This window comes from Catharus ustulatus, chromosome 3 (assembly GCF_009819885.2).
Source record: "Catharus ustulatus isolate bCatUst1 chromosome 3, bCatUst1.pri.v2, whole genome shotgun sequence".
NCBI lineage: Eukaryota > Metazoa > Chordata > Aves > Passeriformes > Turdidae > Catharus > Catharus ustulatus.
This window is the reverse complement of record NC_046223.1, coordinates 72,276,366-72,293,897: the sequence shown is the minus strand read 5'-3', so window position 1 is coordinate 72,293,897 and position 17,532 is coordinate 72,276,366. Positions and strand designations below refer to the sequence as shown.

At 44.1% G+C, this 17,532-nt stretch overlaps 1 protein-coding gene across 1 annotated transcript in view; it reads left to right on the top strand.

Moving 5' to 3' along the window:
* Positions 1–17,532, top strand: part of FOXO3 (forkhead box O3) — an 88,303-nt gene that overhangs the window by 65,461 nt on the left and 5,310 nt on the right. Inside the window, exon 2 of the mRNA XM_033055666.1 lies at positions 6,622–8,053. Coding sequence (XP_032911557.1) covers positions 6,622–8,019 — 1,398 coding nt within the window. The 3' untranslated portion in view covers positions 8,020–8,053. The remainder of the gene's footprint in view (positions 1–6,621; positions 8,054–17,532) is intronic.

The window sequence follows — 17,532 nt, the reverse complement described above, 5'->3', positions numbered from 1 at the left end:
GCCTGTACTGCTCTCCTGTCTGAGCCAGCACATTTCAGGGAATAAACCTTTTCTGGACTTAGTGTTCTCCCAAGGAACTTAAATCCCTCAAGGCTCTACTGTTCTGGGGTGGGGGACAATGGGCAGAGGTGCAGGCAGAGCTAATCACAGGGGAGGCCTCTTCTGGTGTTCTTCCCCTACCACCAAGGTCAGAAAACTCCTTTGAAAAGAGGATGAGGAGGGGAGACCACAGAGCCACCTTTCAGATGCTGAGCTGACTCTCTTAAATCTGTAGGATATTTTTTCCCCTTTTCCTGAAGGAGGGCATGCTTGGGTAGGGCTGTCACCCCACATATGCAGGAGTGTGAAGATGGTGCCTTTGCCAGCTGGGTATGAAGAGGTGTACCCTGCAGGACTCCGGTGTGCTCTGGCTGCCTGCTTCTGCTGAACATCTGGTGGGATTTTTGGGAGCTGCCTTGAGAACATGCAGATGATACCAAGCATCAGGCATCAAAACCACTTTGGATGTCAGATTTCTTTTTCTGTGTGTAATTTTCCTAATGCTTTTTTTGTCCCTGCAGTTTCCATAATTTAGGGAAAATAGAACAATTGGGAACACATAATACCGGATAGATACTGTGCAAGAACTTTATGTTTTAGTTCTTACTTTTTCTGTGTCTGCAGGCCACCCTCACTACTTCATTAAATTATATACATTTTTCTGATTTGCAAAAACTCATGGGAAAGAGGAAGAAATTCTGAGATCTCTTTGGGATTTCAAAGTTATTTGAGAAGAGTAGCACTGCAGCCTTATGGAGCTAGGCAACAATGGATGGTATATAGGAACCTAGGTATAGGAACCAATAGTTGGTACTTCCTAAAGATCAGCTTCCCTAGACTTCCCTAGACTTGCAAATCTCTTTCACCAGGAATGCACACGATTGGCAACTTCAGCCACTGCATCTATTTTCTTGCTTAGTTGCAACTGAATCTCCTTGGGGACTGTAAAGCAAACAAAATGTAAAATATGTGAAATATAAAATGTGCTTGTCCCACTCTGCTCTGCACTAGTGCAGCATCCCCTTTAGTCCTGTGTGCAGTTTTGGGCACCACAGTGTAAAAAGGACATTGAGCTATTAGACAGTGTCCAAAGGAGGCCCACAAGGATGGCAAAGGGCCTTGAGGAGAAGCTGTGAGGAGCACTGAGGTCACTTGGTCAGTTAAGTCTGGAGAAAAAAGACACTGAGGGGAGAACTCATTGCAGTCTGCAACTCTCTCGTGAGAGGAGGAGAGGGTACTGATCTCTTCTTTGTGGTGACCAGTGACAGGACCCAAGAGAATGGCATGAAGCTGTGCATGTGCATGAAGGAGAGGATTAGGTTGGATATCAGGAAAAGATTTTTCACCCAGAGGGTGGTTGGGCTCCCCAAATAAGTGGTCACAGCATCACTTGTCTGAATTCAAATGTTTGGACAATGCTCTCAGGCACATGGTGTGACTCTTGGGGTGTCCTGTGCGTGGCTGGGCATTTGACTTGATGATTCTGATGTGTCCTTTACAAGTCAGAATATTCTGTGATTCTATGATTCTATGAAAACTGATAGTTGAAGCAAGTTTTGAGTTTCTCAGTGAAAAGGCACAGACACTGGTCTGGACAGATGGGTTAAATGTGTTGAATTATTAACAGACTCCAGTTTCATCAACCACTGAATGCAAAAAAAGTAGGGTTTTCTTAAAGAAAATAAGCTTTTGGTGGAAGCTGTCTCTAGGGGTGTTCATCCCAAACAAGATTTATGTGACAACATTTTGAGAAACATAACATAAGCTGAAAACTGAAATTCAAGTGAGCAAACAGAGCTGGAGAAGCTGGACTCTCTCTGTTCAGCTGGAGGCTGATAACCTGGAGTTATTTTCATGGCTTCTTTTCAGTGGTGTTAGATCTGATACCTTTCTCTACTACATGGCCACCAGACAACTTCATATGGTGAAGGAAAAACATTATATATGTTAATACAGGATAAAATAAAGTGAGCATAAAAATAATTCTCCCAAGTGAGCATTAGCAGCATTTATGGGTCTGCAGACAGTGTTTGTTTTTTTTTCTCCCACTGTGTCCTAATATCCTACTTGTCAAACTACTGCTTTTGATTTTTAGCCCTAACTTTACAGTTTAGGAGCCTATATCTGAAATAGCAAATTCACTACTCACTACAAAACACTGAAAGAAAAACAGACTAGTGTCTAACTTGGACTCGTCAGCCACCAGCTGCATCTCATCTTGCTAATCTTTAGACTTTAAAAAAAAAAAAAAAAAAGCAGGGACTTTTAAGAGTTAAGTTACACAACTCTCATTTTATTTTTAAAGCGAGTGGATTCCTTGTTGCGTTGTCGAGGATGATAAATTGATACCACATGTTCCTTCCAGACAAAAAAGACTCTGTACTGCAGTGGAAGCACTTGCAGCTGGTGTCTGAGTTAGTGGACAGGCTCCACAAGGTAAACACGGCTTGGAAGAGGCTGAAATGGGCACAGGGAGGGGAAATTTTCTCCATTTTAAAAACTCAGGCATTTGCTGCTGTTGTCTGACTGGGTCTGAGTGTTGAAATAACACGCAGACCCAGCCTCCTTGGGAGACTCATTCAGTTGTCTATATCAAATTAGGAATACTGCACTTTGGAAATGTTTAAGTGTCCTCTCTGTCAGCTTGCCTGTTTCCACTCTTATCAAAATATTGAGAAAGAGTTGTATAATTAGGACATGGTAGCTGATCTCAGGGGATTTTCTTGCAAGCAAAATGTAGCTGGATCCCTCGAGGAGTATTAACTGAATAAAACATGGTGCAGTGGATCAACATTTATTGAAATTGAGAGCATGTCCCTTAGTTTGGAGAAAGTGATACAAGCCCTGGTGGTGCTGCCCTGGCTGTTCTGGGTGCCCAGCTCACCCCTTCTCCTGGTGCCATCAGCCTAATCAGAGGGAGAATAGCAGCACTGCTTGCCTGTAGCACTGCACCACCCTCTGCTCACACCAGTTCTGCCTGGTCTCCTGTGTTCCTCTGCCCCGAGTCTTCCTTGTCTCCAGGGACAGTCCCTCTTCTTGCAGGACCACTTTCAAAGGGGACTTCAACCCAGCTGGTCTGGCCTCAGGGCAGTACACAATGCTCTAGATGTTATCTGCCAGACCCTCAGTCTTCTGGCTTTCAGGAGAGTGCAGGACATTCTTCAAGTCCAGTATAAATAGTAACAGTAATAAAGGGAGGAGCTCATCATTTTTTTTTTTTTGCTCTGCTTGAGTACAGTCCATATGTTGTACCCATTGGTGGTATCTGAGCTGTCTGCAGCCTGGCTAGCATCTATCCCATCTACATATGGTCTCCAGGACAGATGATGGAAGTTCCTTTATGGATCTTTTAAAGTTTCTCATTGCATTTTGGCATGGAAAAATGTTTTAAGTTTCCATCATCATGGCCTAATTTATCTCCTACATAAGTCAAAGACAAATCCCCATTAATTTCATCAGCAGTAGGTTCAAATGATAAACGGTATTTTCTTTGCTTCCCCACCTCCTTTATGGTTTGTGGCGTGGTCATATATTAGTAATGCACATGGTTGTGAGCAACTATTGTCCCCATATACCTTTCCTATCTTTTAAGCAGATGGGAATATTTTTTGACAGCTCAGAAAACAGGTAGAAAATACAGTTATTTCCATCCAGATTGCCACCTGGTAGCACAGTGCAACAGCATTTACTGATGTGAATTGTCAATCCTGGTGGCTTCTGTAGCAAAACTTGCATGAGAAAGGATAATAGGATCCAGCCCTAATTTGATTTGGCAGGGCATCCAGCAGAAGGAGAAACCAAAAAACTCAAATGCTGTTGCTGAGGAAGTTAGTGGGGGAGGTTATGTGAAAGAAGTGGGTTTTAAGGCAGTATTTGAACAGAGGGTGGAGATGGGGTACACAGAAATAAATTGGCCCATAATTATACTTAAGAAAATTTTCTTGCAGAAGAAAAGCAAAGAAAAACAGAAGCAGGATTATAAGTGGCATAGTGCTTAATGTAAAGGAAAACAAACTGCTTGGATTTTTTATAACCACCAATTTTCAATGCAGAAGAATTGTTACCTTCTTTTATTATTTGTGTAAAACCAACAGAGAGCAAAAATATATAATAATAAGAAAATTACACATATGCACATACATATCCACATATGCAGGAGTCCTCATCCCCTCATCCTGAAAGGTGCCTGTCTCACAGTTTTACCATTTAGAATTTTTCATGGTTTTAGGCCAAATACTTTCTTACTATAGATACCAGCAGCAGAAATAAGCCCTTTCATGAGAATACTATAGGCTGAAAACTGTTAGCTGCTGGCATTTTGGCTGAGTGTTTTTATATCTGAAGCTGTGCATGGCATGCTGCATATGCCACCTCAGGTGTTTCTCGTCTCTAAGATTTATTTTTCATTAGCAAGAGTCATGATGCCATGTATTATTACACCCAACATTTTTAGGGGGAACAGCACGGTTGGTATGGCTTTTGAAACCTGGCATGGACTTTGTATGGAGAAATCCCCATGTAGATGTTCTTGCAAGGGGTTGTAACTTGGAAGTTACAGGGAGCGAGAGTGAGAGCTACCTGCAGAGGTGCAGTACAAGCTGGAATATCAAGAAAGGTTATTTTTTTTAAAAAAGATCAGTTCTTCAGCCAGTTTTACAGGGAGAAACCAGAGGAAGTAAGGAGTGGTGCCTAGTTATTAGAAGTTAGACTGTTGCCAGACTCAAAATATGGTTAAAATGTCATCAGTTAAACGATAAAAAGCTTTTTCCCTCCTTAGACTGAAGAACTATTATGGTGCAACTCAATCCACCATATTTTGATGGTGTTATAGTCCCTCAGAAATGGACATGTTTATAGCTGAGGCACTGACTCAAACTCCTCTTGAGCATGTCAGCAAAGTCTGATCAGCTGCTTTGTGTAAATTGTTTAAAACATAACAGTTGCTGTTTTGAAGCATGGTCCATATGATTTCTCTTTTCATTAAGTGATAATCACAACCATGTCTGCTGTCTGCGTGCAAGAACTTCAGGCATGTTTTCCATTTCACAATCTGACAAAAACCACAATGCTCAACAGTGGGGAAAGAAAGGCATTTTGTACTGAAAATAATTGTTTTTTAAAAAGCTGGTCTGTACTTCTTTATATGTATCTCTAGTTTATTTATGTCAAGCATCAGGATGCAAATGTTGAGGTGCGAGTAGATGATTTGTAGATTGGTTCATTCTTTGCCTAATTAAATCTGGAGTTTCTTCAGTGTTTTGTAAACAAAGGGCGGTTGTTCTGAACGGTTTGGTTGTTTTACAGTCTTGCTGACTATGTGTTTTTAAAAGATGTTGATAGGACAAATGTGATTTTATCCTTTTCGTAATTATACCTGGTAATTGCCAAAATTTAAGAAAAAAGAACTATGCACTCTTTAAGCTTAGAGGAATAGCACAAGGGTTTTTTTGAAAGGAATATGGGATAGCTCCAAAAATCTTTTGACTTCCACATGGGAAAAAAATGTTGGTTTACCAAACCTGGAAGCATTCACACTAACAAATACTATTTGTTTTTCCTTTCTTTGATCCATATTTTAAGCACAAGGTCAGCAGGATGAGTGGGGTGGGATTTTCATGTTAGTTATTTTGGTTTATATCTGGTGCCATTTCTCTGGGGGTACCATGGGCTGGTTTTCTCAGGCTCTTTCTGGTTCTCAGGGGGTTATCATTGGTTTGAGCCAACGGGGTGTTTGGGCAGTTTGATGCTGCTGACTAGTGCAAGCAGGTAGGATTCAAGAGCAGGCTGTGTGCAGGCTCCCTTGAGAGCCCTGTGTTTCATAGCATCCTGTACAGCATGGAGTATCTGGCTGAGTACAGCAGCTTTATACAGCTCCGTATCCAGCAGCTTACGGGGACAGGGGTATCGTTGCATACTGTGTCACATCATGTTTTGAAGACTGTGAGGATACTATAGCAAGGGGACAGCTGGCCAGCTACTGCCGTATGGGCATAATTCTGGTGCCTCTAATCAAGAGAGAAAGTACAGCTTAGTCATGCACAGAGTGCCTGTGGGAGAGGAGCAACAGCACTTGCAGTTTTCTCTGGAATTATTATAACAAATATACAACACACGTGCCCATGAAGAATTAAAAAGACATTTGCAGAGGCTGCGATGAGTGTGACTACCCCTCCGGCCAGATTTTTGCTGTGCCTTTGCAGTATTTATTTCAAGGAACTGATGGCAAGATTACTGATAGTAATAGTTTGTCCTGAGTCAAAAGTAAGGGAGAAACATCTAGCTCCTTTCTAGCAGGAGTGTCACACTCCTTTTCTTAAGATGAAACTTTTAGGGATGTAGAGATGTACCCAAGGAATGCCCAGCTAGTGCGAGTCTGGGGCTTGCTTTACGGCAGGATGCTGCCATGTCACAGTCACACTCCAGCCCTCCCATATCCAGCACCAGAGAAATTCACGGAGATGTCCAGGAGGGTCCAGGGATTTTATTTGTGTTGCTGTTATCATGGGATGTTGGTTTAATGATTTGGGTTGTAAAAGAGGGGGAGTGCTGATCTTGACATTTTATTTTGTTCCTTTCCTGCAGAATTCGATCCGGCACAACTTGTCACTCCACAGCCGATTCGTCAGGGTGCAGAATGAAGGCACTGGGAAAAGCTCTTGGTGGATGATCAATCCAGATGGTGGAAAAGGCGGCAAGGCGCCCCGGAGACGCGCTGTGTCAATGGACAACAGCAACAAGTACACCAAGAGCAGAGGGCGGGCGGCCAAGAAAAAGGCAGCCCTGCAGACAGCCCAGGAGGCAAGTGAGGACAGCCCTTCCCAACTTTCCAAGTGGCCAGGGAGTCCCACCTCCCGCAGCAGTGATGAGCTGGATGCATGGACGGATTTTCGCTCCCGTACAAATTCAAATGCCAGTACGATCAGTGGCCGCTTGTCACCAATTCTGGCGAGCACTGAACTTGATGATGTTCAAGATGACGATGCTCCACTTTCTCCCATGCTGTACAGTAGTCCGTCGAGCTTGTCCCCATCAGTAAACAAACCATGTACTGTGGAGTTGCCTAGGTTGACTGATATGGCTGGGACAATGAACTTGAATGATGGACTGACTGATAACCTCATGGATGATCTCTTGGACAATATAACACTCCCTCCCTCCCAGCAGTCACCCACAGGAGGGATGATGCAGAGAAGCTCCAGTTTTCCTTATGGTTCCAAAGGTTCAGGGCTGGGCTCCCCATCAAGCAGTTTCAACAATGCTGTGTTTGGGCCGTCGTCCCTGAATTCCCTCCGCCAGTCACCCATGCAGACAATTCAGGAGAACAAGCAGGCCACCTTCTCTTCCATTTCTCATTACAACAACCAGACGCTGCAGGATCTCCTCACCTCTGATGCGCTTAGTCACAGCGATGTCATGATGACACAGTCTGACCCACTCATGTCACAAGCCAGCACAGCTGTGTCCGCTCAGAATTCCCGCAGGAATATAATGCTCCGCAACGACCCCATGATGTCGTTTGCTGCTCAGTCCAGCCAGGGCGGTCTGGTCAATCAGAACCTGTCCCATCACCAGCACCAGTCCCACAACTCCTCTCTCAGTGGCAGCCGTGCCTTGTCCAATTCCATCAGTAACATAGGCTTGAGTGACTCCAACAGCTTGGGATCCACCAAACATCAGCAGTCACCTGTCAATCAGTCTATGCAAACACTTTCTGACCCGCTGTCAGGCTCCTCTTTGTACTCTAGCGTGAACCTCCCGGTCATGGGACATGAGAAATTCCCGAGTGACTTGGACCTGGACATTTTCAATGGGAGCCTGGAGTGTGACATGGAGTCCATTATCCGCAGTGAACTCATGGATGCCGATGGGCTGGATTTTAACTTTGATTCCCTCATCTCAGCTCAGAACGTTGTCAGTCTGAATGTGGGGAACTTCACTGGTGCTAAACAGGCTTCATCACAGAGTTGGGTACCAGGCTGAAGGATCTTTGAGAACAGGGAAAACGGGCAAACAGGTCAGTGCCCCATAGATGTGGTAAAATAATTGGTTCCTTAGTTTTACTGGAGTTTGCACCAATCCCTTAATAGTTAGTGCACACTAATAATAGTAATTTGGCTTGTGATGGCTTGCTGTCTGTTGGTATGCAACAGGCACAACCAAGAAACGTGGAGGTGTGGAGGGAAACAAGGCTAAGCTATAAAAGCTGCTCGACTGCTACACTGTCAGCACGCATCTGGTGCTCAGCACCCTTCTTAATTTAGGCATGAGAAATGTTAATGACAAATCAGGCAAACCAAGGTGGAATATTTGTGGTTTTTAGGAATCGCAGAGCTCTAACTCGCCTTCTTTGAAGTCCCAACAGATGGATTCTTTCTTGCAGCTGATGCCACATGTAGCCAAGCTGTGTTACACAGGGATAGGGTGAGGGGATCTGCAGCCAGTGGAGCAGTGTTGCTGCAGGGGAGGAGGAAGAATGAGTGTCTTTGCAAGATCAGAGCAGTCACTGGGGATCAGGTGTGTGAGACAGATCTGGACAGAATCAGAGCTGTGCTCCTGTGGTGGCAATAGCAACACTAGCAAAGTTGTTTGGGTTCACTTTTTAGTAAAATTGTATTTCTTGGCCAAAAAAGGTATCAAATGGAGGAATTATATATATATATATATATTGGTGAGATCCTGGTCTCAGGAATGTCCTGGCCTACTTAGTGTTTTAAGTATGCAATGACTGTTGTCCTCCTCCCCCTGCCCCTGAATGGAGTAGATACCCTTTTCTTTTGAACTCCTCTAAGAGAGTATCTGTAGATTTGGGTTCTGACATAGATATTTTTTAAATGTTAGCTTCTTCAGATTAATTTTTGTCAAGATTGGTATGCTTTTTTCCTTTGTTCATTTTCCACAGCTGGGGACTTGTAATCATTGTTTCTGTCATCCCTTTGTGATTCTGCAGGATCTTGCCCATACCTCTGCCTGCTCACACATATTCCCTGACTCATAGGGCAGGTGCCACACAAAGTGCCCTTTCTCCTTTGTTTATTTGTTAGTATAAGGGAGTAAATTTCAAAATGTAGTAGGATAAAAGGTTAGATATAAATTATTGAAAGTGTTCTATTAACTTCAGAATAGTATGTAGAGCATCTCAGTGGTGAGGTTAAATGAGACATTCATTCAGTTTACAGCTTCCTTCCAGCTTTCTTATTTTCCAGGGGAAGGACGAAAAGAAGGAGTCAGTGTCCTTTGACTTTACAGTGTATAATTTTCTCTTTTCATCTTTAATTGCATTTTCATTCACTGTTTCACAGTTAGATGTTCAAGGGGAAGCTTTGTGGTAGGTGAGCAGCAGTGGTGAACCTCGAGAATGTTTTCCTGTTTCCTGTGTGTACGGAGCACCTCAGGAGACGTGCTGTGATCTACTGTGAGGGAGAACAAGGTTGCCCAGGCATCCTCCTTTCAATCGATCTGCAAAGCTGCTGTGCTCTGTTGGAGTGGTTGGTGTGCACAGTCCCTTCTCTGTCAATGGAAGGATTTCCTCTGGCTCTTGCACATCTTCTCACTCTTAGTGAGAGCATTGCAGTGCACAGCCAGGAGACTGGCTGCGGAGAAGGGCTCTAGAGGACGCTGCGTCCCATGGACCCTGAGCAAGGCAGCAGCTTGGCAATGCCAAGGCCACAGATGAATTTTGGGGCTTCTTTAGTTCCAGTAATGGAGAATTTAGGAAAAGCAAGGGGGAAAAAAGGAGAATTGATTCAAGGTTGAGGAAGCAAAAGTTTGCAGCAGGTCATGCTGACCAGTTCTCTCTTCCTTCAGGTGCATGAGCTTCGTGGATTTAAAAACTTTCTTTGTACAATGTGAAAAAAAGGCTGTAGGAATTTCATTGCTGTACAACATCCAGCAGTACAATCTGTCAAATGGGGCCTGAAAAAATAGATATTATTGACAGTTTTTCTTGACACAGGCAAATAGGGCAGCCTCCTGCTTCCATAGCTTTGCGTGCTGCGTGCAGGTATCAGCTGCCGCAGGGGGACTTGCGTGGGCAGCTTAGAGGAGACACAGCACCCCACCTCCTCATTGATGTTCCCTGCTGCCTCTTCACCCCAGCCTCTGGCATCCAGGGAAAGCATAGCTGCCATGATCTTTTTCAGGCTGCTCCCTCTGAATAAAGGAACTGACACATCTGTGTGAGCGGAGTCTCATTGCAGAGGACAGATTTATTAACGAGACAGCTCTCCTCGGCGGATTACTGTCCAGTCATCTGTGGAAGCCTCTCTCCCTCTCCCTGACAAGTGGACCGGCTGCTGCGGGGTGCCTGCGGTATCAGGTGCAGGCACAGATGATTTCTGCTGAGCTGGTTCATCATGCACCCTTCCTCATCTGTTAAGCAGCACTGTTTGAGAGTTTGCCTCCCTGAGAGCATCTCGTGTTTTGATAGGGGCTTCTCACATGACATCAGATGCCATCATTCTGAATTGCTTTTCTTGGTTACTTCTCCACTGCAGCATAAGGATCTCTGAATTAAAATATTCTCTCAGCAATTTTCATGACCCCATTAATGAATCTTTACAACCCCAAAGACCAGGGAATGCTTTTGGCAGAAGAACCTGGCAATTGCTTATGCTAAATCCGTTTCACAAGGGTAGCCAGGTGTGTTTTGCAGACAGGCAAAAGCAGTTACAATGGATTATTGGCCTACCTAGAAATAGTGGGTGCTGTGTTTTCTATTAAAAATAAGAGAAACATTGGAGTCAGTTTTCAGGAAGAAAAGAAAGAAGGCAAATATGCGTATTTAGGTATAGAGAGAGGTTTACTTTGGAAGAAAATCAACTACAGTTTCTTCATAGGGAAATTGAAAAACCCTGCAGGAGATGCCACAATTGCAGGTTTAGGGACTGTACACATTTACTGCGCACAAGCCTGTCTATGGTCCCTGCAAAAAACCCTGCCCAATCCCAACCCACCAACCTGTGCCTGTGCGGTTGCCCATGCCCAGCCTTTCAGAGGACCCTCATTGAGTTATATAAATGAATTGGTTTGGTTTGGTTTTTTGTCTCTTCCAAGAAGGAATGGAGAAAATATTTTTCTTTTCTTGCTGTATTCACTCAGCCATATTTTTTTTCTTCTTTTACTGCCTAAGGCCTCTGTTCCTCCATCTCTACCTGCTTTCCAAAAGCACTGGATTATGCCCTCCACCCACTCAGACAATCATCACCTTGGTATTTCAGTGGGTTTAGCAATAAATAGACATCACTATTCCCTCACCTGTCTCTAGAATACCTTTTATTTGGAAATTAATGGATCTTTCTCTTAGTCTGGGATTCCCACAGCTCTGCACTTTGCTCTGGGGTCTGTCTCACCTGGCAAGTCCCAAGGGACTTGGCTTTTGCCGAAGAGCATCAGGGAAGACTATATTCAGGGCATGTGCTGCTGCCTGGAAGGTCAGGAGCTGGTGAGCAGTTGCTGCATGGGCAGATGTTTTCTCCAGCACCAAAACCCAATCAAGTAGCTGCTTCTACCTGGATTGTTTCAGTGATCCAGTTTGCAGTGGCATCATGCAGGAAGCAATGCTGGCAGGGTTGGGCATGGGGTGGAGAAAGGCTCAGCACGAGCAGGACAGGAACTTCTTGAGTTGGTGTCATAGTCTGAAAAACTTATCTAAGCTGCATCTTCTGAAAGAGATTGCAATGTGTAATTTATCAGGGTGCCTCTGGGCTCTGTAACAGAGCTGTGCTGGACTCACATTGACTTATTTGAAAATTACATGTAAAGTACTTGACAGAGCAGTTAAAGTCACTCATTTTCTACAAGTATCATCTAGATCCCACATTTTCTTATTGCAGAATACACAAGCTGCAAATAGCAACATCATGTAATGCTCACACTCGATGATTAACATCTCTGGTGAAAAAAAAAAATCTTAGGAAACCTAACAAAAGGTCTGTTAGTCTTTCATTAGTCCATATCAGCTTGGACTACTTGCCAGTTTGTTAATTGGTGTTCAGCCTTTTCCTATGTACAATTCATACCTAAGACAAATAGGTCTGAGGGTGACTTTGTGTTTACCACACCATCTTAAAAGTGGAAATAGGTAGTGAGAGATTTCCATTGGGATGGAGATTTGAATCAGAGAGTTCTGTGGAATTTGCCACAAAGAAGGTGATTTTTGTTTTCTGCCAGAAAACTTCTGCCCGTGAAAGCTGAGTTACTGGATCTCTTACCTGGTGACCTGTGACTGCACTTGCTTCTCTCTTATTTTCAAAAATGAGGTCTTAGGATAGGACTGCCAGGTTTCTTACACAGAGCTAAGGTGGGGCTGTCTGCCTGTAAAAAATCTAAAGGAAATTCAAGAGCAGCACATTCTTCTGCTCTATTTCTACTAGCCTCGTGGTTAAGGTGGTGGCACTTGTAACATTTAAATGTTGTTTCTGCCAGCCCAAGTTTTGAAAGGTGGTTTTGTGACTAGTTGAACTCCACACATGCCAAGTTTAGTCTTTGAACAAAAATATCGATGTAGAAAATATATTTTGTGGGGAATGGGGATCCCTTCAACTCCAAGGAAGCCCTGCCCTGAGCAGTCTCCGGTGGCTGGGGAACACATCAGTGGCACAGGAAAAAACTTTCTGTTCATGGCTGCTGGGGAGAAGGAGAGGGGAAATCTGGGCAAACCCATGAGGTCCCACTGAAGCTCATCAAAGCCACTTGCATACAGAGGCCAGCCAGTCCTGGGCTTGTAGGGATGCTGTGACTTTTGCTGTGTGAAGACAGTGGGAGCTGACCCACAAACACAATGAATTGCTCACTCTTTTTGGGAGTAGGGCTTTTTTGTTCTGGTATGTTTTTAATCTGTGTTTATTGTTTGGGGTTTTATTAACCTAGGGAAAAGATCAGTAAAAATCAGGATTGCCTCCACAGGCTTGTGTTGTGTTGTGAGTGTAAAGCAGCTGAAGCCAGGACAGTGGCCTTATCCTGTGGTTTGGGTGTTCTTCTGTTGGTGTTTTATATAGATGTATTTTTTAGAATCTCATGCTTTGTCATGTGATTCAGCAGCAATAATTAGGCAGAAACTTGCTGTCCCTGCAGATGCTAAGATTACAGGATGACATACTCTCACCAGATGACAGCACAAACTGATATTTTTAGAACAGCCCGCATCAACTGGTCTCCCCAGTGCTTTCCTCCTTGGATCAGCAGTGCACAGGTTTTGTTACAGAATGAGTCTTTGCAAATCATCTGTCTCATGTGAATGAGCCATAATGATTGTTTAGAGCTGCAGATCAGTGTTGGTCCCTCGATATGTGGTTTGCCTGATAACTGGGCTGGTTACAGGTGGCTTTTCTTTGTTCATTCCTTCCTTTGAGCCAGACTTTTAAATAGCCCCCATGAAAGCATATTTTCTTGAAGAAGTGCGTAATAAGAGCTCCTTTTTAGAAACATAGCGTCATGCAGCTGAGGAAAGGTCAGGATCTTTTTTTCATAGCAATTGGGCACTCAGCCCAGGTGATGAACTGACAGCTGGAGAGGTTTAAGTCTTGTGTTGATGACAGCCAAAAAGCACAGGTACAGGGCAAGTGGGAGTGCATGTTTGAGTAGCACTGTGTGCCGATAGTCAGCCTTTCTGTCCTGGCCTGCGGAAGGGGGATGAAGGAAGGAGCCACCCTGGGCTCCTGGTGCCGATGGTGAAGATCTCCAGCAGGATGTTCCCATCAGCACTGTCCCCAATCAAGCCCCGAGCGGTGTGTGGGGATGCTGACCCCGTTAAATCAGGTACCTGTGGCTGGGTGGTGGGAATGCCCCACTCTGGTCCCGTCTGCCAGAGCTGTTTAATCAGCTTTTCCACTCAGATTGCTGCACAGGGTGGCAGTTATTGGAGTCTGGCAGAGGGGACATCTGCTGAACAGGAATTGGATGGGGACACAGCTCGGCTAGTGGAAGCTACTGTGCAGCCACGGCTGTCTGCCATTTCTCCAGGAAAAAGAACACTTTTCCCAGATGATGCTGTGGAGAATGGCTTGCGCTTATCCACTTCTACAGCTGAGCTGAGTATCCTGCCCATTGTTTTTCCCTTGCACTGCCTACATCTCCTGGCTCTTATCTGCATACAAATGTAGATAAAATCTGGGTTTGAGGTAGGACCTTTCCTCTCTTGCCTTTTCTGCCACTTGTAAGTTATGACAGCAGATATCCTGCCTTTTATCAACATGGTATTGACTTCTCATTTTCAACTTACCGCAGAGGAAAGCAAGAAGATTCCATAGCAGGGAAGATGTTTTTAAAATAGGCTCGGTACCTGGCAAAGAAAAAGAAGCTCTCTATGAACACATTGAGAATAATAGGTACATAGCATATTTCCACAGCACTATAGACCCGTAAATTAGGACGTCTCTAGATATGCATGTACTTTTTACTGTAGAAGGTGACTCTTTTTTCTTCAGATTCAAAAATGCAAGCAAAGTCCTTCTTTGGTCTTGCACAGATGCAGTAGTTGCACATAATTTTGTGATCCACAGTAGGCATCTCCTTTCCAGTGCTCACGAGTGCCTAAAGAAAGCACAGTTATTCCAGCTGATGGGCTTTACCCCTAAAAAAAGATGTATTTTGCAAGTACTTTTGGCGTTCTTCCTCTAGTTCAGCAGCATCCTGCCTAAAAAGGGCTGTGTTGAACACCTGGGCTGATGTCTCAGTCATTGGCAGTGTCACCCATAAATGGCAGGATTTCCATCCCACTCCTTGGACTCCTGAACAAGATACAGGGGATAAAATTGACCAAAAGGTTGTCAAGTAAGAAACCTGATGACCTTGTGGAGAGAAGTTGTCTTGTGTCTAAGCTCTCCTGTGTTGGCCAGGGCAGAGGATTATACCCAGCCAGATGTGATGGTTCTCAACAGCAATTGTGTATCAACAGTGCTCAGAATTTCCTTTTCAACTGTAAAATGGGTAGAAGGGACTTTACCCACCTTTATGGGTAAGATGAACTGCCCAGGGGAGCAGTGGATTCTCCTGTGCTGGAAATACTCCATACATGACAGGATCCTGAATAATCTAACCTAAGATCCTGCCTTGAATAGAAAGTTGGACCAAGATGATGCTGATCCCTTCCAGCCTGGACTTTTGTATGATTAAGTAGACCAGTGGCATATCAGAATAACCTACTTATAAATAGTTGTGGCAGCTCCCTACAGTTTTGGCCGTCTTTCTCAGGGAGCTGGTACAGGATAAGAGAATGATCTGCTGTCTTAAGTTACATTTACTTCCAAAATACTTGGTTGTCTCCTATGGCTTGCAGTGTTCCTTGGAAGAAGAGCAGCAACAGAAGGAAGAGACACTTTAGTGCTTTACGTGTTTGTGTAGCTACAAGCACTGCAACATTTTAGCTCCCATAAGTCCTGGTTCTATGCTGGCATTCTTCCTCTTTCCATCCTTCAGCCCTTGTTCTCTGCCCCCAGTTCTGAGCTGGGAAAGATCTATTTTTGCAAGCAGAATTTAAAGGGAAAAAGTGAAGTTGCAACATGCCTGAAAGTTCAGGAAATAAAGTCACATTAAGTTGCCAACTCTTATTTTTGTCTTTGGGCTTTGTCCCCTGACCTCAGTGTTGTCCTTCAGCATAGGGCCATCCTAGTGCAGCATGTGCTAAGCCTGTAGGGTGTCACTGTGGCATTGGGATTTCCAGTTTTTATTGTGCTTGAAATATAAATCTCATGCTGTAATTTTGTCCTTACTGAAAGACTGACCACCGTAGTTATCTTCCTTACTTGTTTTTAAACAAATTTTGTGTATTTTTCGGTCTTTGGCAGTGAAACCTCGGGCAGAATATTAACTTGTACCAAAAAATCAAGTCTGTCTTACTTTTTGAGCCTCCTCCCACTTTGGAGTAGAAGCTCTGTTGCTAGAGGCGATGACAAATCGAAGGGCAGAGGCACCAGAACGAATGCACATCTGTTACTAAAGGACACAAGTCTCCTTGAAAATGTTTGCATCCCAAGTGTCTAGACAGTAAAAGTAGTTACTGGGATTTCCTGTCCCTGGAGAGTTGTTGCAAAGTGGAGAATGCTTGTTTTACAGACCTCTAAAGGGTGATATTTTCCAAGATGAGATCCACTCAACAAGCCTTCCAGCCAATCAGGAGATCCATGTTAGGCTACTCGTACCATAATTGTGTAAAGGAGCACACAGCTTTTCTTCCAACAGAAAACTTTATGTGCTGGTTACTGTGTTGGCTCACTGATAAACCAGGGCACGTTATCTGTGCCCCGCTCTGGGGGGAGCATTGTCACGTCACCTTTTTGTTCTGAAGAAATTTCCAGTGCTTCATAATTGGCACCATTGGGAATCAAGGGGAGAAAGCAATAGGTGGAAATGATTCTTCAGGGCTGCTCTGATGGTGCACAAGCTTGGGAGTACAGTTAAGTGGTGGAATGATGTGAGACAGAGGTGAAGAAATGTTGTTTCTGGAGGGAAATTAGAACCAGTGAGCTTGGCCACAGAGTATAATGAGAGTAGCATTTGTAACTGGTCAGTAGCAAGGTAGGGGATGGGAGGGAAGAGAATAGGACAGAAGAAAGGGGCATCTCATCTCCTGTACGACTGTTTGCAAAGCTTTTAGCAGGGCCTTTTGCAATAGGACAAAGGGTAGTGGTTTTAAAACAGAAGAGGGTAAATTTAGATAAAATATAAGGAAAATGTTTTTTACAATGAGGGTGGTAAAACACCACAACAGGCTGTGGTGTGTGGGCAGTGAGGTGGTGGATGACCCTGCTCAAGACCAGGTTAGATGCTTTATTGGGAGTTTCTATACTCTTTTACTTTTAATCAATAGCTTTATTCAGAGTCAGCAAGAGTTCTCACACGTGCCACAGTTAAGCCCATGCTCAGCATAACTGGCAGCTGCCTGAGAGGAAGCTGACTTGCTGGGCTGTGGCATTTGTGACCTGAGCCTTTCCTTCAGAGGCTGTTGTGCTTTGGGAAGTCACTCATTTCCAGCCCACTCTGGTGCTCAGGCTTTAAGAAGTAGAGAAATGGGCTTGCACTTGTTTGATTTGAGCTGCTTATGAGCCACTAGCCAGGTTTTACTGGAGGCTACCAGGCCTGTCTGGGTGTCTTCTGCTGACCTTGTTAGGGCCATCGGGGCACACCAAATGGAGTCTTTGCCAGTCAGGCACATTAACGAACGGCCAGCGTTAATTTGCCCTTTGAAAATGAAGAAATCAATATGTTGATCCAGTCGGAAATCCCTTTATTCACAAAACAGTCTACCCCAAACCCCTCCACATAATTAAGGCTAAAGCCAAATTTTGTTTGGGTGAAATGCACAATCTGTCTGCTCCCTAAGCTGTGCTGAATGAAGTTCTCCCCTAATGGCGCAGGGAGCAGCTGTCACACTGTTGCTCTAATAACCATGAGACAAAATGATTAAATTTCCATCAATCATTTAGCATTATCAGAATAGGTCATTTTAATAAATTGTTATCATTGGATCAGTGCCTGGCACCTTAGACAGGAGACAGT